General features: G+C 37.4%; 1 protein-coding gene across 9 annotated transcripts in view; it reads left to right on the top strand.

The window, feature by feature from the left end:
* GULP1 (GULP PTB domain containing engulfment adaptor 1) overlaps positions 1–26,084 on the top strand; it is a 143,379-nt gene that overhangs the window by 68,780 nt on the left and 48,515 nt on the right. For all 9 annotated transcript variants that reach the window (XM_038141783.1, XM_038141776.1, XM_038141780.1 and 6 more), the window contains one exon: positions 11,142–11,203. In XM_038141783.1, coding sequence (XP_037997711.1) covers positions 11,142–11,203 — 62 coding nt within the window. The remainder of the gene's footprint in view (positions 1–11,141; positions 11,204–26,084) is intronic.

Below are 26,084 nucleotides of genomic sequence, written 5' to 3'. Positions count from 1 at the left end.
ATTTTCCTTTTTTTTTTCCTAATGACTTCTGATAATGTTTGAAGCTCAGCCTGCCATGTTTCAGAAACAAACCAGTTATGTTTTACTGGATATTTTCTCAAAGTTTGGACTTGAACCCAGAATGCTAAAATGCTCTGTCACTATTTCATATTGCTCTTGGCGGTTTCTGCATCTTAGCTTTACAATCAGGTGTGAAGTTGTATCCTCAGTTTCCTGGGATCATTTGAGGGGTCTCAATTAACTTCTCTCTGTTTTCATTTCTTCATAAGAAAATTCTTACTAATTTCTTACTAACTCCTTATCTATATTTTTGGAATTTCATTGTATTCCAAGACATTTGCTCTGTTGTTCAGTTAATTTTGTGCGTTGTTTTCTTTACCCTGACAAGAAAAAAGTATCATATAAAGTCTGTCAGGCACAATGAAATGCAGTTAGTGTGGCTTCCTAATAATGATTCAGAACAGGAGGAGACAGAGGAATTCAATGCTGTCATCCATTTATTTTACTCATGGTAACACTCGTGACATTTCTGTTCTCAAACCCTAAGAAAAAACAAGTTTCAGTTAAGTAATTGTAAAGAATAAGTGAAAATTACATATTTTAAATGACATCTTTTTAATGCAAATTGAAGTTCAGAAGAACTTGGCTCAATCAGTGCTCATGCATAATAACTGCTTTTAAAAACAGTTTCAATTGCTGAACTTCCTTTATAGTATTTGATTTTGCATGCCCGATCTCATAGATACAGTTATTTCCATTTCTTGATGGGTTATTTGTGGGTTTCTTCTGTCCACAAGAGTGTGAATAGTTGAGGCATTAACAGTGTGACTGCTGTGGCTTCCCAAGCAGTTCTTGCTGAACCCAAACCAGTTTCCAGCTAGCTGTGCTGGTGGGGTTTGTGTGAATTCCAAGTTTGCAGTGCTGTTACCTTGAAGCTACAAAAACAATAGCCTTAAATCCATAGGATTGTGAGGGGAATTATAACAAGTGTAGGTGATTCTTGGATAATAGCCAGAGATTATCTCTGAATTGGGCAGATGTACAGAATAAACGTTCTGATGTTCTTTGTGATGATCAGGGTGCACATAGGGAAGGTAGTTGCTCGTGCCATGGCTCCCATCCTTTTGAACTGGGCAGACTGGGTGCCAGAATGGCTGGGATTGTGCTGTTTTTGCTGATGAGCTCTGTTCTCATTCCATCACCTGATCCTAGCAACAGAATTTTTCTTCTAAATGTTCTGGGAATTATTTAATTTGCAGACATTGGTAGACAAAGCAAGAAAAGAATCACTAAAAGCAAGCTTTCTTTACTTTTTCCCCGTTTTTCTTCTGTTGGAGGCTGGACAGCAGCCTGTGCTTTCACAAAAGAATTGTCATGAAATGTGAGTCGCTAAGACAGAAAGTGAGCTTTTTAAAAATTAATTCTTATCCTTTACAGGCAAAAGTTTCCTATAGATAAGATGTGTGGCATGAGTGTTTATGGAGAGAATCTGTTATGGGAACAGCAGCTTTTCATAAATCAGAGCACTGCTCTTGAGAGCACACATCTCCACTTTCAGCATTACCAGCACTTCATTTCGAGGCACAAATTTTTACTACAGGTATCATATCTGCAGCCAGTACCCAGTGTAAGTTGATTTTTGAGGGGCATGGTTTGGACATGAAATAGCCACTTCAGCTGACAAGGTGTGCTGAGTGCTCTGGCCTTGAAAAAGTGGTAAAGCCATTGCCTGACTCCCCAAGGTTTAGTACAAATCAGAACAGGTGAGTTTGCTTGTATTTCAGCTGGAATTATTTTTACTTGTCTGATAGTCATTTGGGTTGAAGGCTTAATTGATATGCTTAAATCTCAAATTGAAAAAATCAAGCTGTTCATCTTTCATCCTAATAGTGGCAATGAAAAAATATAAGAAAATGTGAAGTTTAAGCAAATTTAGCTCGCTCCAGAAAGTGCTTCCACAGGTAATGATAAATGAAGGGAATCTTTCAGCAGTCCAGCTTGTGATATCTGGTCTCTTATGTTACCCGTGAGCTTTTATAACAGGGAAACAAACTGTAGGCACTAATATGGAAAAAAAGGTTCATTTTGGGTTTAAAGCTGATACCAGCACTTGCTGTTTAAAGTTGCATGTTTAAATATGGAAAAAAAAAAAAACCTTGCAAAGCAACATAGCCTCTCTCGGTTTCAGTAGAGTTTGGTTGGACTAACATATAGGTGTGTTTTGGAGAAAATTCTCAGTTGCAGAAATAACTATATGACTCTACAAACTGTACAAAAGCAGGCATTCTGTTTTCCATTCATTGATCAATGAATGCAGTAAATTACAGTGAAAAGATAATTATATTTTCTTTAAAGATATCTTTCCTTCTCCCACAAAAACAAATTGATGAACAATATGTATGTCCTTGTTTTCTTGTTATGACCAAGCTTTTGAAAACGTTTGTGTATCTATCACATTATAGGAAGCTTGTTTTTGTATGTGATCCAGTTTTGAGGAAGGGGTTTTGAGGAGTCCTCCTTTTCATTTTCAGTTTTTCCTTTTGAGTCACATATGGTAGCATGCCCACTTTGAAATGCTGTGATACAGAAAGTCTGTAGTGCTGATGGAAGTCTGTTCAATTTGAAATATGTTTGCATTTTGATAATTTCAATTGCTCTTTTAAGTAGCTCAGGCATATTAATGTAATTCTCCTGTAAGAGATCTCTCTAAATGCTATATTGTTATGTAAATTTTTATCGTTCTTGGTATATTTGTATCTAAACTGAATTACTTACTTGTTCTTAATTTAGACTTGATTTTGTGATGAGATTTATTTGCATAAACAAAATAGAAAACATTAACTATGAGGGTTTTGTTTTGCTTATTATTTTAGTGAAAGGAGTTGCCTCACATAAATGAATTTGGCATATTTTCTGATCCTGCATCCTTCTGTTAAAAGATGCTAGAGTAAGAACTGGTGCATAAAAGTAAGGAAAAAATAACTAGTGTTTCCTAGCTTTTGCCTCATCAGAAATGTGAGAGAAAACTCCTGTTCCTTCCAGAGAGGGACACATCTAAATAGGGAATGACTGTAATCCAAAGCCTCTGCAAGCAAAAGCTTGAAACTTTTTGAGTGGCACAAAACAGTGTTAAAATGTAGATATACTTGTCCCCTGAATTACAATGGCTGAAATGGGTGAGGTTGTGCAGGATGTAGCAGTTGAATTAAGTTTTTTTTCTTTATTGTGCCCCAATGATCCTCCTTCATCCCATAAAGAATGTCAGCCTTCGTTTTCTTATGACATGAAGTTCAATATATGCTGGAATCTTAAATTTTCTGGAGTTTTTTTCCATATGATAGGAGTTAATAGGGTGGATAATTGCTGCCAATTACCAGCTCCTGAGATGTAGATGGTCTTTATAATGCTAAATAGACTGTATTGACGTAACAATCTGTTTTAAATCATAAGTTTCAGCAATTATGTTTCTGTGAAATGGCTTTTTATGAGTCTTATTTATGAAAGTGTAGACAGGTGCATTTAATGGGCAGGGGCTGACATATAAAAAAACTGCAAAGGTTATAGGATGCTCTTTTTATGTCAATGGGCTGGCTATAATAAGATCTTTATTTTTATTGTAAACATATGTTGCATTCCAGAGATGAAAAATATTTTGTTTTATATTTTATCTCCTAATGAGAAAGGGCCAAAAGAGTGATGGGATGAGTATAGTCCTAAAGTAAATACTTTCCTTCTGTCAGAATCTATTTCACATCATGATTTAAACAAATGGCCTGTTGTGTGCTGGACTTCCACATTTAGGAGTAATGATAAAAAACATAAAGAGGATATACTCAGGTTTAAAGGAATGTAAGCAGCCACAGGCTCTCACACTGTTATCTTCAGATATTCTTGTGGTTGCACTTTATCCTTTCATAAAAGCATTCACCTTACAGAGGAGAAAGGGGAAAAAAAATACCCAAAACCCAGCAACTTAACAAACCCAACCTAGGTCTAAATCTCCTCTTCTGCCCCTACTGCACAAAAGCTGCTGCTTGATGTTAGTAGGGTTTTCATGAACAAAATGTTTTTCAGGAGTGAAGGGTGGGAGGAAAAGAGGGTGCTTTTTTGGTATTACAAATATTTCTGCATTCAGCTGGTCTTGATACAAAAATCATTGAATGGTTTTATAACACCTCCACAAAGAAGTCATATGTATTCCAGTTACTGTTCCTTGTCTTTCTAAATGTGGGGTCATGTGGAAAACCAATATTCAGTGGCCAAGTCCCTTTTTTGTATTGTTTTTTTGACTCTTTTTTGAAGTATTGTTTGCACTATTGCTCTCCTTAGGCTGTGGCAGCACCCATTCAAGTACAGCAGCAAGGAGAGCTGCAGGGTTTCCACCTTCATTTGGCTGGCAAGGACCCAGAGGTCTTTTCTTGGTGGGACACGGCTGTGCTCAGTCTGACACTTCGTGTGTGTTTGCAAATATTTGTAGGCAGCTGGACACATATTTATGGTACTATATTCACATTCTGAAAGCAGAAGGTTCAGCTCTAATTGGTTAGGAAAAAAAAAGGTTACAGTATGTCTTCAGAGGAGGCATGCAGATGAGAAGGGTGCTCTGGAAACCTTCTCTGAAGGATTCTTGGCTCTCTGCAGCTGAGCCTGATTTTTCTTTTCTCTCTGGTCCCATAAGAATAGGAGGATAATTTCCTGTTGCTTATTTCATCTGCGTTATCTTCAGAAAGGTGTTGTAGAGCTGATCTTATCTCTTGCCTGCTGTAAGGAATATTCTAGGCAGGTTAACAGTGACATTTACAGCAATAACTTGTGTTACTTTTCCCAAAGCTCAGGAGCTCCTTTCCAGAAGACGTGTACTGCTGAGCCATAGGCACAAATACTGGGAGGCTGAAGCTTTTTGGCTTCTACCCTATTAAAATTTACACAGCCTCAGCCTTGAGTTACACAGGTACACTGTGAGATTACTTGATGGGTATCTAGTTAAAGGCAAAATATCTTATCCTGTGTGAAATAAATTAGGGCTGTAACAACCAGACCTTTATAGGAATCACAATGGCAACTCAATTTCATAAGAATTTGTCTTATAAAGCAGTTGGAAAATTGCAGAGAATATCCAAAATAGATCACTCAGGAAAACACTGTTTTGTGACCTCAAATCCTTATCCTTCTGGGACATAAAAGGATGTACCTTTATGTACCTAAGCAAGAGGAAGCCATAGATATGCATATTTTAGTTACTCAAACTCCTTTCTTCTCCTTCCAGTCTGAATTTTAAAGAAAGCTTCACTTAAACTTTTATATTGCATTATTTCAGTGTTCTGGAATCAGAAAATTAAAATTCTATTTTACTTGTATATTGAGATTGTCATTTATGCATATTTTTCTTTGTTTTGACCTATTTACATAATGTTCTTTAACAGCAAGAAATTCTTCAAAAGCTTGCTTTTTAAACATTTTTTACAAGTTTAATTGATACTCCTCCAAATTTATTTGTAGCAATAATGGAATAGTTCACAAGACTACAAGACTACAAAAGGGAACTATGGAGTTGGAGGTTTGATCTCTACATATATCTTAGTGAAAACTTGCAAAATGTGATCACTTAAATTATCTAATGCTAGTAATCTATTTTTGACTTCAAATAGAAACTTTTATCAAAGATTGTGGAGCTCTTGTTGTAACTAGAAGACATACAAGTTATGGGCTAAGTAGTTCAGATCTATTTTTCTTGTTTTTTTCCCCTTGGTTTAGGAATATGAACTTGTTAAAAGTTCTTAACATCAACAAATCAAAAGTGCAAAAGCTAAGATTTGCTAATCACTGGTCAGTTGCACTAACACTTTCGTCCTATTTTCCTTTATTGTCAGAACTTATATAACAGCATCCATATCTCAAAAATATACAGTAAATAATGTGTAGGCTATGCAGTGGATGTTACTGTTGAGGGAAATGCAAATACCAGGCTTGTTTTCATTTTGTAACAATGCCAACCCAGCATTCTGTGACAGCATTCTGCAATTATAGCAATCAGCTGTTTAAAACCATTTACAAGGTCCTAAATATTAGGGGAGAAGGACACAGGCAAAGCATTCTGCCAAGCTCACTCTGTTCTAGGGAGATATGGCTCTTTTCTTGGCATAAGAGTAAATATGCCTCCAAAGCATGTCTTATGTTTGGGGGAAAAAAAAGAAAAAAATAACAAAAGTAACTATTTTTAAGCTGTGTGTATTGATGGGCATTTTTATCTATACGTTTCTAGGGAAGGCTATGACTCATTATTTCATTTCCTTAGTCATAGTAGTCTGTTAATAACTTTAATAAATTACTGCTCTCAGGCACCCAGACTTTACTCAGTCTAGGTGGCTGGAACAAATGCTGCAGCTGAACAATGCAATAATATGGGTAGTTTTGTTTGTTAGTAATATTTTGGTATTATATTCTGATGAAAACTCTGGTGCTAAGCATTGTCTCAGACCTCAGCCTATCCATTCATATGTTACCTGCAGTGGTCAAGAAGTCAGATTCTACCTTGCTGTCTGACCAGCATAAGGAGGCTTTGTGAGCACCTGCCTGTTTCTACTGCAGTCAGAAGAAAGGAAATTATTTAGCAGGGTGACAGTTCTTTCTTGTTGAGAAGGTTTTCTTTCTTTGCAGAAGAATAGATAATCTAGGAATAATGAAACAGAGAGCATTTGTGTACATAGACTGAAGCAAGTAAGCTGTTTGTTCCAGAGGCAGTAATACCTAGCTGTATTATGGATCTCTTAGGATATCTTCTTCAGGAGACTCTTATTATGCTGCTTGTCACTAAAAATATTTTTGTCAAACCAAGTTTTGTAAAACAGGAAAAAAAGACCGTTCCAACATTTCTTCTGTTAGCAATAAAAGCATCCATCCATGTGAAAAGATAGTAATCCAGTAAAGAATAAAGGCCTTATTTTCTACCTTTTAGAAATTACTGTGTTTTCCTTGTGGCACTGAAAAAGTTAAAATCAAAGTCTTTCTCTGTTCATTATATTAAATGAATGGCCACTAGGCCATGATATATGCTTTGATAAACACTTTAGAAACATGAATTAATAAATGTTACTTAATGTTAATGAATTAATAATGACAGTGTGCTTTAGGGAGGCAGTTAACTAAAGCTGCACTGTGAAAATGCCATTCTACAATCTCTTAGGGCAGTAGCATGGAGATAAATTAATCTCAAAGGGAGGACAGTGTCTTGGCACTGCTGGCACTTTCTTTTTTGGCAGATAAATGGTCACTGTGCTGTTATCTAACCTGATGCCATCCTCCCCTGAGTGCAGCTCAGTAGTTGAGGGCCCTTGATGAAGTCCCCGAGTCGATTGCGTTTGGTGTGTGATTTGTCAGCACATGTTTGTCCCTCTGCCCTGGCTCACACACGGGACCCAGCAGGTGTGAAATGCACTTTGGAAAGCAACCTCTCCTTTTTGATGCTAAGGGGCTGGCGTGGTTCAGGCAGGTGAGAAAAGAGAGAGGGCTCAATTCTGAGCAGCATTACTCCTCTGCCCATGGAAGTGCCCAGCTCCCACTTCCACCTTTGCAATTCAGGCTGTCAGACCCTTGGGTCTCCCAGTGTTAACTTGATGCAGTTTTCTCTTAGCAGACTGGTATGTGCTGGCAGCAAATAAAACCTGAGAAGCTCTCACCCAAGTCAAGTTCTCTTAAAAATTGGACAGTGCTGCTCCTCTGGGGGCTCTCTGTGCTTGTACCACACACTGAGCACACCGTGGACATGCTGGGGTGTTGAGGAGAGGCTCCATACAGATTGCCAGTCCTGGTTAATCAGGGCTGTGGTTTACCTCATGCTCTTGAAATCACAGTGGTGGCCCTTTTTTACACCTCTTGTTCCATGCAGTGCCAGTGAATGTGGCCACTTGCTTAGAATTTCTCATACCTCAGTTAAGCATTGGTTCTATTGGACTCTGAATGGCTTAAAGGCATAATTCTCAAAACCTCATAATTCTCAAAAAACAACTGAGCACTTTTTAAACTTTAATGTAAACTCTAAGGCAGCCTGGATTAAGAACTTCAGACAGGATCTAAAATAACTGTGCTTTTCACCCAGTGTAACAGCATGAGTCCTTTCACTTTGTATTACTGTTAACATTAGATGCAGGTTGTCAGGTTTGGTTTTATCTGGGCTTTCAGTCCTTTCTTTAGGACCTATTGTTTTATTTAGCAGGGAAGTGTCTGTGTAAACTGCTTAAAATAATAATATGATCTGTGATTTTCATTGTAGGGTTTCATATTTTGCTTGTTGCTTCAGAATGAATAATTAAGTTTTAAGCTGTGAAAACTCTTTAAAAATTAAATTAGCTGAGGGATCATGCAAACCACAAGCCATATCTACATCAGATATTTGGCCAATGCTTCTTTTTTAGGTATTCTTTTTTCATGTTTTTCTGGTTTATGCATGCAAAATGCCTGAAATGTGGTCTTTCTCAACTGCTGTGAAATCAAACTAGTTCTAAGAAGTATTTCAAACAGCTGCTAAGGGTGGTGTAAGTCCATAATCAGACTTTACAATTCAGAAGGAGATGCTGGTAACAAAACAACCCCATAATAGCTTGAATAATTTTTTGCATGTCTTTGCTCTCCGCCTGAGTTTTGCCTTGTATTGATTTAGTTTAGCATTAAGAGCTCTTTCCAAACCATCACCACTCTGTAATTATTACCTGCTTCTAAGAAATGGACTTCCATGGTCAGAGGAGATCTTCAGTAGGTGTGTCTGTGGAGCTACATCTGAATGTTGGGCTGTTTTACCAATAGCACAAGACTCCTGGAACCAGGTGTCTTTTGGTACCTCACTAAGTTACTGATTTCATTTTGAGCTGGGAGCACCTGGCCATATTTCCTGATCTTCCTCCCAATTAGGGGTACCAACAGTTACAGCAACACTTGCCCAGCAGTGTTACTCCTTGCTGGAATCTGTCACATTACTGTTGCAGGCTGGTAGGCAACTTGATGAGTTCACAGAAACATTTTAAGTAAAGCTTGTTCATGATAATAAAATTTGAAAGATTACCTGATGCTGAATTAAGACCGGCACTTCACACTTGACTCCCAAACTAAATAACATTTTTTTCAGATTTTAATTTGCCCTGATGGGCTGAAGGGAGGAAGAAATATTTGCCAGGAATAGTTTTGATGGCACCTGTCTAGCCACTTGTCTGCTTGTATAATTGCTTTAGAAGCTACAGCTCTGTCACTTGTTTGTGGCGATACTAGGCATAAAATGAGTGGAGCCCTATTGCAATTTCCTTAAGAGGCTCAGTGCTCTATTTTTATTAGATTTTCCTTTATAAATGTATAAATATGACCATATCCCTACTGCAGCTAGTAAACAGTAATGTGAAGGAACTAGAACCCTTGGTATTAGCAGTGTGGCAGTGCACCTGGAGCAGTTGCAATTGGCCCTGTGCAGATGTTCACAGAGCAGGCAGTGAGCAGTCCTGTCCTGAGTGCCAGCTCCCCCTTGCCAGCAAGCCCAGTGTCCAGCTGCTTGGCTGGGCTTCAGCTTATCTCCTGGCCTGACAGGCTTTATTCTACCTGGCCTAACTCACAAATTCCCTTGGATGGTTATTTTGCACTTTCAGATAACATCAGCCTTTGATATTATGCTAAAGTAGAGATCAGGTTTCAGGTGTTAAAATATTCTGGGAATTGATTTCTCGGTTCCGGCAGTCCAATCACAAGCCCCAGTTAAAAGGAAGAGCCACTTTAATCATCCCCCTGGGTGCTGCTGAATGGACAAATCATTCTTCCTTAATTAAAAAGTGATAATATCACTCTTCAGTAATGGAGCTGAACATTGCTGCCATCTAGAATGAAATTTGCTAAGGGAAAAAAGAATTCTCCCAGCTTTATAGTTCTGATCCTGTTACTGTGGTGACTGGTGAATAACTTGTTTAACTATTTTCTTGCTCCTGCATAATCTGAAATGTTTAATTATTGCTTTAGTGTCAATCAGTGTCACAGCTTTTGCTCTTCAACAGTTTGAAGTGAACAGAATTTTATTGTCCTTAAGTGTAACTAACAAAAAAGTTGGTAATTACTGTAACTGCACCTTCCCATAAAGGCAAATGGAATTGGGAATATCCAAGGGTAGAATTTTGCTTTAAGCTGTTATTCTGTTACTTAACTCAATAAAGTTCCAGTTTTGTGACTTTAATTCATGCTCATTTAAACCAGGATAGTCTCAAGTTAGAAAATAGTACTAAATGTTCAATATATATAATATAAAACATTAATTGGATTTACAGATTCTCCCAAATGGAGAATGGTAATGAAAATTAGTATTTTTGAATGTTTTTGTTTTCTTAAATGCTTTCAAATGAGAAAATTTTGAAAATTGTTTCTAAGATTTGTAATAAGAAAAAGCTTTTCCTCAGTGTTTGGAATTCCATCTTAAATTGTGCAGAACATTCAAAAAGGCCATTAAAGTAAGAGGAGATGATGTATTGAACAAATAATTACTGAATTATGTCCATGCAGCAGGAAAAGAGAATAACACTGTATTGTAATGGGAAAGTTAAAGGGTAAATATGCAAATTTGTTTAGCATAGGTATGGAAAAATTACAGATGATCTGAACTTAAAAATCAAATCTAAAACTTATAAATCTGATGCTCCTCCTTTTTCTTTTGTAAGGATTAGGGCTTTCTTCTGTCAGTTACAGCTTGGATAATTTTTGTTTGTACCTTTAATGTCTTCATTATTCATCAGAAAAAGCACATAATTCATCAAAAAAGCATCATTAGATGCACAAGATGCAGTCAGTGCTTTAAACATCAGGATGCAGAAAATCCTGATCTGAGACAGAACCAGCAAACAGCCTCAGACCAATTAATGCATTTGGGGGGTGGAACTGTAGTTCTTATGGAAAACCAAGCTGGTTAAAATAGGAAGTGTGCCCAACAGAAAGAAGCAGGTTGTTTCTTCTAAGTGTTTGGGAAGGTGTGAGATATTTCTCTCCAGCCCCTCTAACTACCTCAGACATCTGTTTTTTTGAGTAAGAGGATGATTGTTGAACTTTTCCACAGAAATACTTTTATACTTAAGTTAACAATTGGATAACCTATTCAGTGCTTCTTTTATTTTGCTTTTCTGTAGACAAAACATGGATGCACACTCCTGAAGCCTTATCAAAGCATTATATTCCCTATAATGCAAAGGTAAGAAAATATGAAGTTATTTTCTCCTCATGCCTTTAGAATGCCACACATTCTATCTCGTTGTGACTTGATGATTTCAGAGACATAGATTTGCCAGATGAAATAATGAAGACAAGCTTAGTAAATGTCTGTTTTGCAGGTGAAAATGTTCTGGTTTTAATGACCAGTTGATTCTTGTTCTGAGCTATGGTTTACAAGAAAACAAACTAGTGTTCCTTCTCTGCTTGATGATGTTTTTGTAAATGGAAGTTTTGAGTGTAAAGGAATTTAACATCAGGCTGCATGCTTACAATATTATTAAAATTAATGGCAAAAACTTCTTTTGAACAATATCAAAGGCAGTGAATAACAACCCTTTCTGCTGGATATATTGAAATGTCAAATACTCAGGAAATGTAGTAGAACAATAAGGGCGTTTTTGCACAGTAAAGCCAGAAGCCTTACTTTTGTTTTCTTATCCCAATTACAGCAAGATAAGTTTATATAAGTGATGGTTCAATTTGTCTAATGACATCCCGTGACAGGAAATGCATCTTACCTAAATACTTTAGAACCTAAAGGTTCCTAAATACTTACCTAAATACCAGCTTAAAAGATAGTTTGCTAAAAGGAGGAGAGAATATGCAGCCATCAGCATAAATCAGAGTAAACTAAGTAATTTGCAATTACTTGCTCAAACTGAGAGTATAATTGAGTAAAATTCTGTTGTGGGCTGTTCTGGATGACGTTCTCTTATGGGTGGTATTTCTTAATATAAAAACTTTTCTTAAAATAATCTTGGTAAAAATAAATGTGAAAATTCTTTATTTTTATATACATATATGTGTATATATATATACACATATATATGCATATATATATTTATAAATATTTGTTTCACAGGATGGGGCTCAGGTTTCTACATGAGTGTTCCCTGCTTTTGTATTTGCAATTTTCTTTTGCTTAGCATTGCCACACTGTGAGCAAGTGTTTTGTAGTGGAAAGTGGAGTCTCTTTCTCACAGTTGCCAGGTTTTGAATGTCTTTTTTATTCTTTGTGTTTTCCAACTGAATTTTTGTCCAAAGGATGTATTACCATTTAACTGAATAGTCTTGCCAGACACCTTGGCTTTATATTACACTTCTTCAGAGGGAGGATTACTTGCTGTGGTGACTGTGCCATGTGTTCTAAGAGCAAGCTGAAGCCATGAGTTTTTTCAAAGCACTGAATAATGTCTGTTCATTTCTGGTCTTTGAGAGAAAAAAGAAACCTCCTTCATCTTTCATGTTTCATTGTCTTGCCTAAGAGCAGATCTGGTGAGTAGGTGTCAGTGCAGCTGTGCAGAAAAAGAATTAGAATAAAGAGGATGATGCTAAGATGGTGGTAGGTGTAGAAACAACAGCCTCAGCAACTTCTGGAGCAGAAGAAAAGAATGTAGAATTGCAATCTAAAGGAAGTCTGCTCTCAGCCTGGTTACAAAGACTCTTGGTCCAAAATATCTTTCCACTATTTAGGCTGATATGTGCCTAAGTGTACTCTCCAGTTCTGCTCCTGTTTGTTGTTTATCCCAGGGCCTCCTCCACCTTTCTGGTGGCCTCTAAGGTCTGCCACAACACTTGCAGGAAACTGAAATTTTAATACCACGTATGTTAGGTTTTGGTTTTGTTTTATTTATTTCTTTTTTTTAAAAAGTTAACCCATTTTTTCATTTGGATAGCAGTAGAAAATTCTTGTTTAGAACTACCAGTCATTTGATTCAAAGCAAGCAAAAATTGCTCTGCTCTGTAACTGGAGTGTAAAGGGTATGGGATTCCCTACCCTGTTTATTTATTGACACCTGGAATAAATTCACACAGCTTTTATGAACTCAGCTGGCATGTGGAGGCATAACAATAATAAATCTAGATATTTCCACCTCAGTTCCCAAGTATCATTCTCATTAAGTTTTGCAGTATTTTTCACTTGAAGAGGAAAGAATGGATCTCTCAGTACCTTATTTGGGGTTTGAGCATTTTGGGTTTTAAGTGAAATGTCTCATTGATTTGATAACTTGTAACTATGTTGTGAAATTATGATTAAAAGCTTCAGAAAACCTTCATAGCACAAGAATTTAACAAGACTCATTGATTTTTTTGCCCAAATTGTTCCAATTCTCTAACATTTACTTCATTTATCTTCCATGTTTGTTGGGACAAGACTTGAGCTGATTTATTTCAAAAAGTAATCATGTGAGTGGAGAATGACATACTCAGAAAATCAAATCATTTTGATGGAAGATAATACCAAAGATGTAGAGATGTTATTTGTCCATGAGCAAATGAGCTGTATTCTTCTCCACAGTTTTTTGGAAGCAGATTAGTGTGGATGGAAAAGTGGCTTCTGTTCTTTATAAGACACAAAAATAGTTTCTCTGACACTAATCTGAGATGATCAGAACATGGGCAGAGCTTACTGGGAAAGATGAGGTTTTGTTGAATCATAAGACAGCTCGTTGATGAAACCCAGTTCATGAGTTGACTGTTATTAAAAAAAAAATCCTAGCAAAGTTAACTGGAAATTAAAAGAACCCTGCAATATTGACAACTGGCCTTCTTTCCCTACCAATTGGAGAATGCCTTTTTTAACATAATATTAGTAATGTCATATCTCTTAGAACATGCACCCTCAGGATGATTTATGGCCATAATCCTCTTTGCAAGAAAACATGAGCTGAGTTTTTTCTTCTGTGAGTAAAATCCAGGAAACATGAGTCTCCTAAGGAAGCCCTGAAATATAAAAGTGTCTTGAATTTCTCTCTTTTCCAACACACCCACTTCTACTTTGCCATTTTGAAATTAGCTGATTTTGGCATGGTTTTCCACGGTGTAAACCAATGGGGCTTTGGGTTCTTTTTATTTGGGGGGAGGGGTGGGGTGGGGAACGGGACAGGACAGGGGTGTTTATTTTCCATCTTCAGTTTTGTTTTGTTTGCTTTTTTTCTGTTACTGTCATTTTTTTGTGTTTAGTGTTTTTTCTTGGGTCCTTTTTTTCCCCTTATCTTACTGATATCTTGGTCTGCCAGAAGGCACTGATAATGAGATTCCTTACACTTCAGCATGCTCTGGATATGTGACCTTTGTTTAGTGAAGCCAGAATTTTGACATCAGTTTGTGGTCCTATGTTTTTTTAACTGTTTCACTACGAATGAAAGCATATTGGTCATTCTTCCCCCCACCCTCCCACACCCAGAAAGATAATTTAGAGTTTTTGTAATGCAGTACCAAATATAGACTCATTTTGATGTGGTTGCATGACAGTTTTAATATCACCCGGACATAAAATTATAAGGCAACCCCAAACTTCTCTTTGTTATCTTTTAATGTAATGGTCCTTAATTAAGAAGAGATGGTTGTGTTGTTTTCTGTACTGTAAAGAAAAAGTTCTCTTTTGCCCTTAAGGCAATTCTTTTGATTTGAGGCCAGCTTCCTTTCTGCAAAACAAAAGTGATCAAAGTGTGACTTTATAGTGGAATAAGACTGCAGCCTTTAAATAGGGCTGGTGGTTGTCATCACCTGAGTGGTGCCTTTCTGCCAATCAAAAGCTGCCCCAACCAGCCATGTTTACAATGTCTCTCTGTAGTAATTGTGTCTGTAATCCCCTTCTGAGTCACTGGCTTATTTTTTGGCTTGTATAAAATTTCCTCATGCACAGCTTTCCGTTTTGCAGAGAGAGGTTGTGCTTTGCCAGCCTGGTGTTTATGTTGGCAGCTGGCAAGGCAGGGGTCAGTGGCTCTGACCTTGCATGAGGCAGAAGGGCTGCTCTTTTTCCATGGCAAGTGATGGCACATTAAACCCTTGGGAGGGTGTTTGGCCAAGACATGTCACAGCTCCCCAGTGCTCACACAGCCACTGGCCTGATGCTCGCTTCACACTCACTTTCAGAGTTTTTATATTGTCAGCTGCAGATTTGATTCTTGATGTAGTAGTTTCAATTTGAAAGCTTAGCGTTAAATGAAAAATTCAAAAAAGGAATTTAGTAATGGTCACACTTTATGATCTGAAAGGTCTTTTCCAACCCAAATGATTCTGTGAGTCTGTAATAAAAGACTTCCCTTGGCAGTACCTAAAGCTCTTAGTCTTCGCTGTAGGACAGTAAACAGTTTGTTTAGAGTCTCAACATTTTGCCATCTCTTATTCCATGATTGAATGGCAAATAATACTCTTGTGGAGCAGGCGTTTTGGTCAAATGATGTCACTATGGTTGCAGGGCTCTAGGTGCATTTCTGTCTTTTGAATATCTGCATTTTGCTATCATTAGTGTACAGTGTTATCAAAGCCACATTTTTGTGGCATAAACTGCACTTCTACTGCAAAGTATTTTTTGCTATTTTTATAGAAATTATCTTCTTCTATCCACTCAGCATTTCAGCAGAATGATCATGACTGTGTCATTAAAAGTAAGGAAAAAATGTCAAATGGCAAATTGCATGTAGCTTTCCCAAATCAGCAGAGTTACAAGGCTCACTATTTAAGATATGTGGTGAAGTTATATATAGCAAAATAGTTCAAACAGAGCACAATAATGTTGAAAACTAGAAGCTACTGCAGTAGAAATTATGAGAAATAATGAGTTTTCCTACTTTAAATTTGTTATAATTAGAATTAATAACCTCATACCAATTAACTTTCATTAGAGTACCAAAATGTCTTGCATGTGATCATAATTAATTTCGTGTTTAAGCACAAGAAAAATTAGTTTTGTGAAAATACCCAAATGAGATAGGAAAGCAAAAAATTGTAATTTTACAAGGCAATGCAAATTTGAACTTCTTAGTTATTTCTGATGCATTACAGTCATTAAATTGGAGCTTATTATACCAGAGATAAATAAACATGCAAATGAAATATAAAATATTTAAAGTCTGCAACAGGTAATCTCAACAGACTTGGTTTGATTGCTCTTACTCTCCAGAAGAGGGTCTCCTTCAAGAAAAGAATCAAATTTATGAGCAATTCCAGTGTTTCTTCTTTAAAGTCCACTTGTGCGTAGTAATGCAAGGCAGTTTAGTGTAATGGATAATGTTTCATTTCTTTCCTTTTTCCAGAGACGGAAACAATAGAGTGTATGTGTTTCAGTGAAATATTTGTGGTAGGTTCCAGTTAGAAACCAAAAAAAAAAATTACAGGAGCTAATTTAATTGGCAAAGTGAGATAAGAAACACCGGTCATGTTTGTCAATGCTTTATAAACTCCAACTGAAGGACAAACCAGTAGCTCTTGATCTGTTCTCCATGGCTGTCATCTTCTTTAAGGTTCTACTTGTCATCCTTCGGGCTTTTCATAAGCTCCATTTTCCTTGACATTTCGGAGTCCTGTGTGACATAACTTCAGTTACAACTATGCCGCATAAGTAAGTTATGGGGGCTGGAGGTTCTTGGCAGGAATCACAAATCCTTCATACCAATTAATGACTTTCAACATAGGATCTGAGAAGTAATTGCAGTCCTCTCTCAGTAATGCAGTAAGATGTTAAAAATGTCATAAAACAGGATGGAGACAGAGCCCCTTGTCTACATTGAAGCTGATGCGTGATCCACCACAGCCTAAAGTATTTCCTGTCTTGAGCAAGTTTTAGGTTTCCTTTGTATCCAAGCAGTTTGCTTCTCTCATATAAATTGCCATCACATCCATTTATTTAGCACCCTGGCTGCTTAATTACACTTTCTCATCATCTCTGATTTAAACAGTCTAATTTGCACCTCTCCCATCAGAGAAAAAAAAAAATTTTTAAACAGTTTAAGAGCTTGAGATAATTTTTTTGGTTGAAAGTTCTAAAATCAGTAATTTCACACATTGATATGGTTTCTGACAACATAATCTGGATTGAAAATACAAACCTGCAAAAGATTTAGCTCATTGTTGGATTTTGAAACACCCTCAATTTTAGGAAGGGGGAATGTCCTATGTATCCTTGAATGTTGGCATTGCCCCTTGGCTGTCCTGCATTTGGATTAGGATTTGCTTTGGAAATTAGAGTGGAAGAATCCAGTGTAATGTAGGTTGGACAGACCTCTGGAGATGATCCAGTTGAGTCCCATCTGAGAAATTATTTCAAAGCCAGGTGGTACAAAACAGAGCCTCATGCAATTGAGCTTTAAATGCCATTAAGGGCAGAGATTCAGATCCTCTTGGCAGCCAGTTCCAGGACATATTCCCTACCATTCTGACTTCTTTTGCCTTATTTCTAGTTGTAATTTTTTTCAGCTTGTGACTCTCAACCATGCATACACATCGACATGTGTACAACAGGCTCATCCCCTTCAGGCTGAACAAGTGCAGCTCCATTTTCCTGACCATCACCTTCTCTGTCACATTCCTTACTGCTGTCAACCCCAGCTGAGGTTTGGTTTTTCTAAATTCATCCCTGCATGCCTGGAAAAGACACCTGTGTTCTTCCTATGTTGCCTGTGCCACATCCCCCTTCCTCGCCCTCCCCTCTGTATCTCTGCCAGCTGGAGCTGGAGGCTCAGGCAACTGTTCAGGGATACAGGAATGCTTTTGGGAATTATGCAGTCTAACTGATTGCTGCCTGGGCCATGGCTTTAAGAGGAAAGGTGATTTTTTTTATCTTACTAAGAGGCTTCAACTACCATAGCAGTTGGTCTAGCAACATTTCACATGGAAGTCAGGCTTAGTTGAAGCTTCCAAGTGCGAATGCAATTTAAGGGAAACAATGAAACTGCAAGGCCTTATTTACCCTGCAGGGCCTGAAGAGTTTCCTTGTTGGGGTGCCCCTACAGGGAATGGCTGAATGTTGCTGCTCATGCAGAGCTGGTCTCTGGGTGGCAGAGGGCTGTGCTCAGCATTAGGAGCTAGGATTCTGAGGTTCCTGCAGCCATTAGTATTACCAGGTTTCTCACTCTGCTTAGATATGGGGAAGAGTTTGGTCTAGGTGTAATTTTAAGCCTTGTGTTTTATTTTAATTCAAGAATTGGTTATTGTTGCTCTATTTTGTCTTAGAATCAGTTGCAGAAGGGCTGGAACATGAAACCCCTGGAATTTATGTAACTTTGGGATTGTGTGGCACATAGTTTATACATGTATGGTAAACTTCTTTCTAGCTCAAAGCTCTTTTCAACCTTTTACTAGGAGTTTTGGTTTCCTAAGTATGTGTATTGTTTTGATTGAGTTGGAAAATCCACAGCGGGGGATACTGTGGTGTTGATTTCTCTGGCACGGAAGACTTATGTGGATGATGGAGTTAACAGAGCACATTGGTGAACAACATAGCACCTGAGACCCAACATTCTTTAAGTTATTTAGGTACATTCTTTAGATTACTTTTGTTGTATAATTTATTATTCTTTATGTAGATTATGATTATTAGATTATTCTTATAAATTGTGATTCTTGGTGTACAAGAGCTGTTTGTTGGAATGAAGAACAGCCATGTGTTCAACTGTTAATCCAAAGTAGAAGAAGAAAGTAGAAGAATATATTTGTTTTTATAGAAAATGCAAGTGGAGAGTTTTCTGTAGTAGTAATAAAAACTCTCATCAGCAAATCCTTCATAATATTGCATTTAGAGCACAATTACTATGAGGAGCTGCTGAGGGAGCCCCAGATACTCCCCAGCTTTTTTCCCCATGGGCAAAATGAGGTTGAAGGAAAACCATATCGCTCTCTACATGTACCTGAAAAGAGGTTGTAGACAGGTGAGGGTTGGTGTCTTCTCTAAGGTGACAAGGGTAATTGCCTCAAGTTGTGTCAGAGTAGGTTTATGTTGGATATTAGGGAAGCTTTCTTCACTGAAAGGGTGGTCAGGCATGGAACAGGCTGTCCAGGGAAGTGGTGGAATCACCAGCCCGGAAAGTGTTCAAAAACCGTGTGGATATAGCACTTAGCACATGGTTTAGCAGTGGCCATGGTAATGCTGGGTTAACAGTTGCATGCAACGATCTTAGAGGCCCTTTACAACCTTACTGATTGTATGGTTTAGTATTGAGCACAGCATCCTGAAGTGTATTTCTAAAGATACCATGTTAGCTATGAGTTTAAAAGTATGTTTTGAACAGTCGCAACTCTGCCCTTCCCTGGTATTGTCTCAAAAGAGGTGAGCAATGAAATTGTTGAGACAAAAGTCACAAAATCATTAGAAGCTTCAAAGCAGCTTTTACAATGTCATTTTCCTATTCTTCAGAGAAAGACGAAGTTATTATTTGAGTATTAATCTTCTAAAGTCTGTGGTACTCAGAGTCATGAGTTCCTCAGCCCTGGATAAGAGCAGGCACTCACTGACTAAGGAGCAGTGAGTGATCTGCCTGTTCAAGACAAATGAATAAAGCTCAGAGGTCTGTCCAGTCAGAATTACCAAAGCAAGAAAGAGTGTGCAAGGACCTTAGGGTCAACAAAGATTTACTCAACCCTCCACATCCCTCTCTCTTCCTTCTGTTAGTCATTTATTCCCTTGCCTCTCCCTAAGTCTGCTTGGAACTGCCAATTAGCCTCATTAGCATCTCCTCTGGGATTCCCTCTGCTGCTCTGTTTCCCTGAGAGCTGGCAGCTGTGGCAATGTGAGGTTTCTGCAAGAAGGCCTTTCAGCATCTGCACTGTCAAGTATCAAGTGAGTTGCATGTCTGACACTGGAATTAGTAGGGTTGAAGCATCTGGATTATTGTCTTTGTGGGCTAGGTGGCCCACAGCTGTTTCTAGATTGGTTTGCTTAGAATTAAATCAGACCAGCAGATTAATTACTCTTTCTTATCTCTCATATTTAATCTCAGCCTTTCTATAAAGTAGAAACAGAGCTGGTTTATAGAAAATAAGAGAATGGCGCAAGATTTTTAACAGAAAATTCTACAAGGAGATACAATTTAAAAACAGAGCCAAGACTACAGGAGTCTGTCCAACAGCCAGGCTGTTCACCATTCAGGAAAAGTTTCACATATGCTGATCTCCATGAGGATTCTTCCTCTGTAAACCATCAGACAAACCACCAGCTGCAGTATCTGACTTTATTAACTTTAATAAAATAGTAATGTACACTAGTCAGCTGCAGATCCTGGACTGCAATAAATACTTCTCTCAGAAATGCCTCCTTCTGATTACTCTGGCTCAGAAAGGGTAAAAACAATCTTGACCTGTTTTAAAAAGCATTTTGAACTTTGAATATGAGAATATTAGGTGTAACTTAATAGAGGAACTAATATTTTCTGGTGTGGAACATAGCAGAGGAGAAATGTTTGCTTTAAGTTATTTGTGAAGCTTTGTTGAAATGTTTTGCATTTTGACTAGGAATTGTTATGTGCTACTAAAAGGGAATGATAGGTTACATTGGTCTAAACCTTCATTTTTTTTCTTCAGTGTTTTCATAATTAATATTCTCTTCATTCTGAATCTTTAAGGAAAATTGAAATGGGGCAGGCAGGTCCTATTATTTTACATGTTGTTTTTCAACATGTTGCTGTAGTATTACTGAAAATAGGGAAAATGTAGAAACAAGGATGTCCATTAAATCTTTGAAATGTGTAGAACCAAGGGTTGCATTTGAAGGGAAAGATAACTTGAAACTGGGAAGGTCCTTAGACCCTGTCTTGTACTATTGCTGTAGCTCCCAATGCTTCTGAGTAGAAAGAAACTACAAGGACAGATAAGTAGCTCAACAAATCATGTTAATTAGAGCTAAAAAGATTAAGTGGGAGGGAAATCTAGTTTACTCATGAATACAGGTTCATTGTGGAAAAATCCATTACAATCAGGAATTTATAGGTCTTCTTAAGTCAGAGTTTAGAGGCCATATCCTCACTTTATGAGGCATTGAGGACCTGAAACTCTTAAAGGCAAGCACATTCTCAAAATGAAAAGCATTCCCCAAAATTACATGTGGATACTTAATGTTCAGAATAATCTTAAATCTTTAAAACTAGGTAGGGGTTTAGGGGTTAAATTTTGGGTTTGGAAGAGAGGCAGGTGGGAAGGTGGGACCTCTTCACATGTTTTTTTTTTCATCTATGAAATCTGCTGAAGCACTCTGAGTGTGTGATGTGTGACAGAAACACTTTGTTAATTTTGTGCTGGTTATAGCTTTTTGTGTTAGTGTTGGCTGTTTGATGTGTTTGAGGAAGAATAGGGTCGATGTTTTATATTGATTTTCATCAGTAACACTCAGAGGTACTAACTGAAACTGTGCTGTGCATTTCCAAGGGGTTACTGCAATTTATCACAGTTCATTAGATCATAAATTCTTTGAAGCTAAGGGCTATCTTTTTGATGGTTGTGCAGCCTCTAGAATAATGAGAGACAGGCTGTAGGTGCTACCCTGATGCAAGTAGTCGTAGATTAAAGCTCAGAATAAGTAGGCAACAGAAGACCTTGGACTTCTCTTATGAGCTTTCTTCTCAGCTGGGATAATTAAATGATAATGCAGATAAGAAATAGGTGACTTATCCTCAGCTTAAAGATAAGGAACAGAGGTGATACTGAAGGTTTTCCACATATCTGCCCCAAATCTCTATTCTTAAATCAGACCCCAAATTTTGAACTCTGCTTTCATGCCTTGAGCTCAAGATTAATTGTCTTCTCAATATCTGCTCTCTTAGTGAAAAGGATTAGGTTGCTATTTAGGGAAGACTCCAAATCCTTATGTGAAGGATTTTTAAATACAGAATCAGACTTTTCTGATTCTATGTTCACCTAATGATGCAAGTATCACTATAATGATCTAGTCTAGATTATTTTTACCACTTCAGCACCAGATTGAGGTCTTTTATTGGAAAATATAAATTTTTTTATGAAGTAAGAAGTGAAAGCCAATATTTTGTTGGATTAGTTGCCATTGTAAAATAATTTACAGATTACGTTCCATCTCAGTTACGTTCTCCTAAGTTCATCCAAGATGTTCATCTCATCTGCTGGTGAATCTAAAGTCATGATAATTGTAGTTTCATTTCATATCTGATATTGTCAGGTTGAAATATTTTTGCATTTTGCTAAAATAATCAGTCTAATAAGACAATTCAGCTTTCTGTTTTGTACTGTTCAGCAGGAAGACTATCTCCTGTGTTTTAGTAGTGCTCTTCACGTTTGTTAAATGATGACATAAAGAGACAGTTATTTCTGTTTCAAATATTTTTTTAAAATACTCTCATCCTAGCCAGATTTTGAAAAAAGCTCTGTTACGGATTTTCTTCGAGTGCCTGAAGGCCAGGTGTTGAATTATGGTGGTCACATCTGTTTTATAGCTGTCCTTTATGAGAGATTATGTGTAAAGAAGGGAGTTTCTTCTGAAAAAGAGATTAACGAGAGACAATATAGACAGGCTCATGAAACAGAAATCATCACAGAGAAGACACTACCAGTTCCCTGGAGGAAAAGTGGAAGATCCAGTACAGCTAGACCAATGTAAGAAGTGCTTTTCTTGTTGAGGCCCATTGCCTGAGTTGTACTTGCTTCCAGGATCTGTACTGGACTTGAAGAAGAGGGATTTAGAGTAGGGTTTGTGTTCTGTGCAGCAGCACTTCCACAGACAATGAGGCAGAGGTATGTTAAGGGTACATTCCCAGCCTTGGAAAGGAAGATTTCCAACATGCTTTTCCCATAAAAATTTTGAATGCAATTCTCAAAAATCCTTGACCATCTTACCTTGTGCTGTAGTCATGAACCCGCAGTAGACGAAAACGCTGTTAAGCCACTGTGATTGAAGACCCATTTCCTCTCCAGCCCCTGCTCTTCATTTGCTTTTCCAGTTTGCCTCCCAGCAGTGCTGTCTAGTTGCTATTGTCCCTTTTCAGTCCAAATAATCAAAGCAATCAGAACCAGTTCAGGTTGCCCTGTCCTTTTTCTTTCATTCCAAGGTACCCACTTAAAGATATTTTGTCAGAACTTCAATGATGTTGCAGTTTTAAAGCCATGGCTACTGTTCTATTTTGTTCCCTGTGTATTTATCTGCTGCATGGACCTTTTCTCCCTGCAAAATTAGTTCCTTCCACAAGTAACTAATTTGATTTTGACTTGGTTATCCCAGTCAAATACTCTCTGAAAATTTCTGAGTATTCTGTGAATACAGCAGGTGAGAAAGACATTTTTATGTGTCATTTGTATAAAATTACCAACACATTTAAAGAAGTAAATGGAGCTAAGGAAGTAGTTTCTAGGAGCAAAGAAAAAAAATTCCTTTTTAGATGAACACAGACATTTTCTTATCCACTTTTATCGAAATGCTGATATTTATTTCTGTGAATAGTATTTAATTTAGCAGATTCATGTAGATTAGCCACATGATTGTGAATTACACTTTGCATACTGACTCAACAAATTTTCCCACTGAAGTTACATTACTAATAAAACATTAAACTTAGTCTTTTTTTCACAAATTAAGTGGTTCTCAGTATAGGAAATCTACAGTTTAGGGGCAAAAATCAGCCAACCTATGAAAAAGCAACAAAGTTTCCCACTTCATGTTCCTGTCCTTTAATACTCCTCAGAACCTATATCTGCCCCAATAGACACCCAATGGTGTCTATTATCTTGCCCACAGAATGTATGTATAAATTATTTACTGCACACAAAGTTATGATACTAGATTTTAAAGATGATCTTCTCTGGTAAGATAGCTTAAAAAAAATAAAAAATTGAGACTCTGTCCAGAATTTTGGGTTCCTTGAGAAGCCTACCAAAATTTGTATTATATTTCCAAGCTGCTGAAACATTAGCTGCACACATTCATGGCTCTTTCTTCAGAATAGCTCTTTTCTGGTGTGCTGCTTGTCCTCCGTTTGACAGCACATCGATTCCCTGAATCAAGAATTAAATCAGGAGTCATTTATTCTAATTATGGTGCAGAAAGCCTCGCAGTATTAAAAGTCCTGATTCAGAAGCAATGCAGTGTCCTTAAAATAGGCCATTTCTTATTTCACATTAAACTGGAAAAGGTCTTTAATAAACTGAGAGTCAGGGACAATAGTTATTTGTTCCTATTACTGAGGCTATTTGTGTTCGAATGAGGATTTTGTTCCTAACTGTGACTTTTTTTTTTTTGTCCCACAGGGAATTCCTGTTTCTGTGTTTATAATGTCATTGCATGTTGCCATGGTAAAAGTGTGATAGTACAAGTTCAGTATTATGTTAGTCAAGGACAAGGGAGGTAGAAATTAGATCAAAATAAATTTTAACCACAAAATGGGAAACGTCTGTGGAATTTCATCCTTGCTTTTATGAGATATTGTTAGTGTTTTCTGGTACAAAAGAATAACTTCAATAGTTTTTGATTTGTATTTATTAACATATATATAGTATATGTATGTATATAAATCCATCACAATTTCTTCCAGAGCTTGTAGAATTTATTTGCATTGAGCAGAGGAAGGCTGTAAGAATTTTGTGTCCAGCTTCAGTTGCTACAAGCTGAATGCTCAGAATTGCACAATCCCACCTTGAACTGGCACATGGAAACTCCTGGCTGGTCTGGTACGTGTTGTTATGAAAGAAAGAATCTGAAGCCTGTGCTCAAAGCCCTTCCTAGCAATGAACTCATCTGGGAAACATCTCTTGGAAGGAGCAGCTGCTCTCAGTGGTGCCATGGCCTGTTTGCTCCCCTGGGTCAGAGCTGCACCCCAAAAGTTGTGAGTGCTTCAAAATGCTCCTGGGTTTAGAAACCTTCACCTTATTGGTAGAGCAGAGTGGTTCTGTTTTCTGAATTAAGATAGCTTTGTTATAAAATACTTGATGGCACATCTTGGTTCTTCATAAGGGCTTTTTGTCTCAGTTCAGTTTCCACTCTGTTTTGGGGAGATAGGCCTAGTATTTATAACAGGAAAAAAAGTCAGCAGGACAGATGGGGCTTAACAGAGTTCAAGCTTCAGCTTGCTGTATTTTGTAAAAAAAAATAGAGATGGTTTCAGGATGTTAATACAGAGCCAACCAGTAGGTGTTGCATTCAAAGGAGCAGTAGGGTTATGAAAACCAGGGTGATAATTCAGCAGGGCCAAATTGTCAAACCAGGACAGCAGCTTTGGCTGGCTTATGCTGGGTGTTCAAGCTGCTGTGATGCAACTTGGGATCTTTATCTTGCTTACCTTTAATTGTAGCATTTTACTGGAGAGGTGTGTCTTTTTTGAGGGGCCAGTGGATGTGGGAATCTGTCCTTTCCATTTGGGAGTGCTGAAGAAGATGATCTTTAACCTCATCTTGAGTAGGGTAGTGGCTTTACACAAGTAGTAACAATTGAGGGTTTTCTCCTACAGCAGTGCAATGGCATTCCTGCTGAATGGCCAGGGTTACTGGCTGGCATATGCAGAGCTTAAGGGGGACATGAAGCAAAGTGTTCTCTGTGTTCTGAAATTTCTAACACTGCATTTCACATCTGTACCAAGAATGTAGGAGTTGTTGCAATTTTTCAGTTTTATGTTTAAGGTAAATTAAATCACTGCATTGGCATCTGGTTAATGGCAATAAAAAGAAAAAAGCAGCAAATGGTGTCAAATTCGTTACATTAAGATATTTGAAAATATCTAGGACTTAATGAAAAACAGTGTTTTAGTACAATAAAGGGCCTACTGTGACTTTACAATTTTCATGAAGAAATTATGCTTGAATTAAATGGAGTAGCTGTGGTGCAGAACTAAGTCTGTCTAATTATGAACATGTAAAGCTGAAAAATCTGTCCACTCTGTTATTTTTACTTCTGAAGCTCAACATTTGGTGTATAAAGCAGTGAATATTAATTATTTTTAGGTGGCTTTCTTCAGTGAAGGTAAATTAATTTTATTTTTTTTACTGGAAACAATCCAGTCAGGAATAGAAATTTTCTAAATTGAGGTATTTAAGTAGTGGGGTGTGTCTTCAGTGAGTAGCAGAGGCTTTTCACATTTGAATATCCTTTCTAAAGGAAGTGTCTGGTTTGATAATTAGGTTTGTTTGTCCTGTCT

This window comes from Motacilla alba, chromosome 7, assembly GCF_015832195.1.
Source record: "Motacilla alba alba isolate MOTALB_02 chromosome 7, Motacilla_alba_V1.0_pri, whole genome shotgun sequence".
In the NCBI taxonomy this organism is placed as follows: Eukaryota; Metazoa; Chordata; class Aves; order Passeriformes; family Motacillidae; genus Motacilla; species Motacilla alba.
The sequence above is the reverse complement of the archived record's forward strand: the minus strand, read 5'-3'. Positions and strand labels throughout refer to the sequence as shown.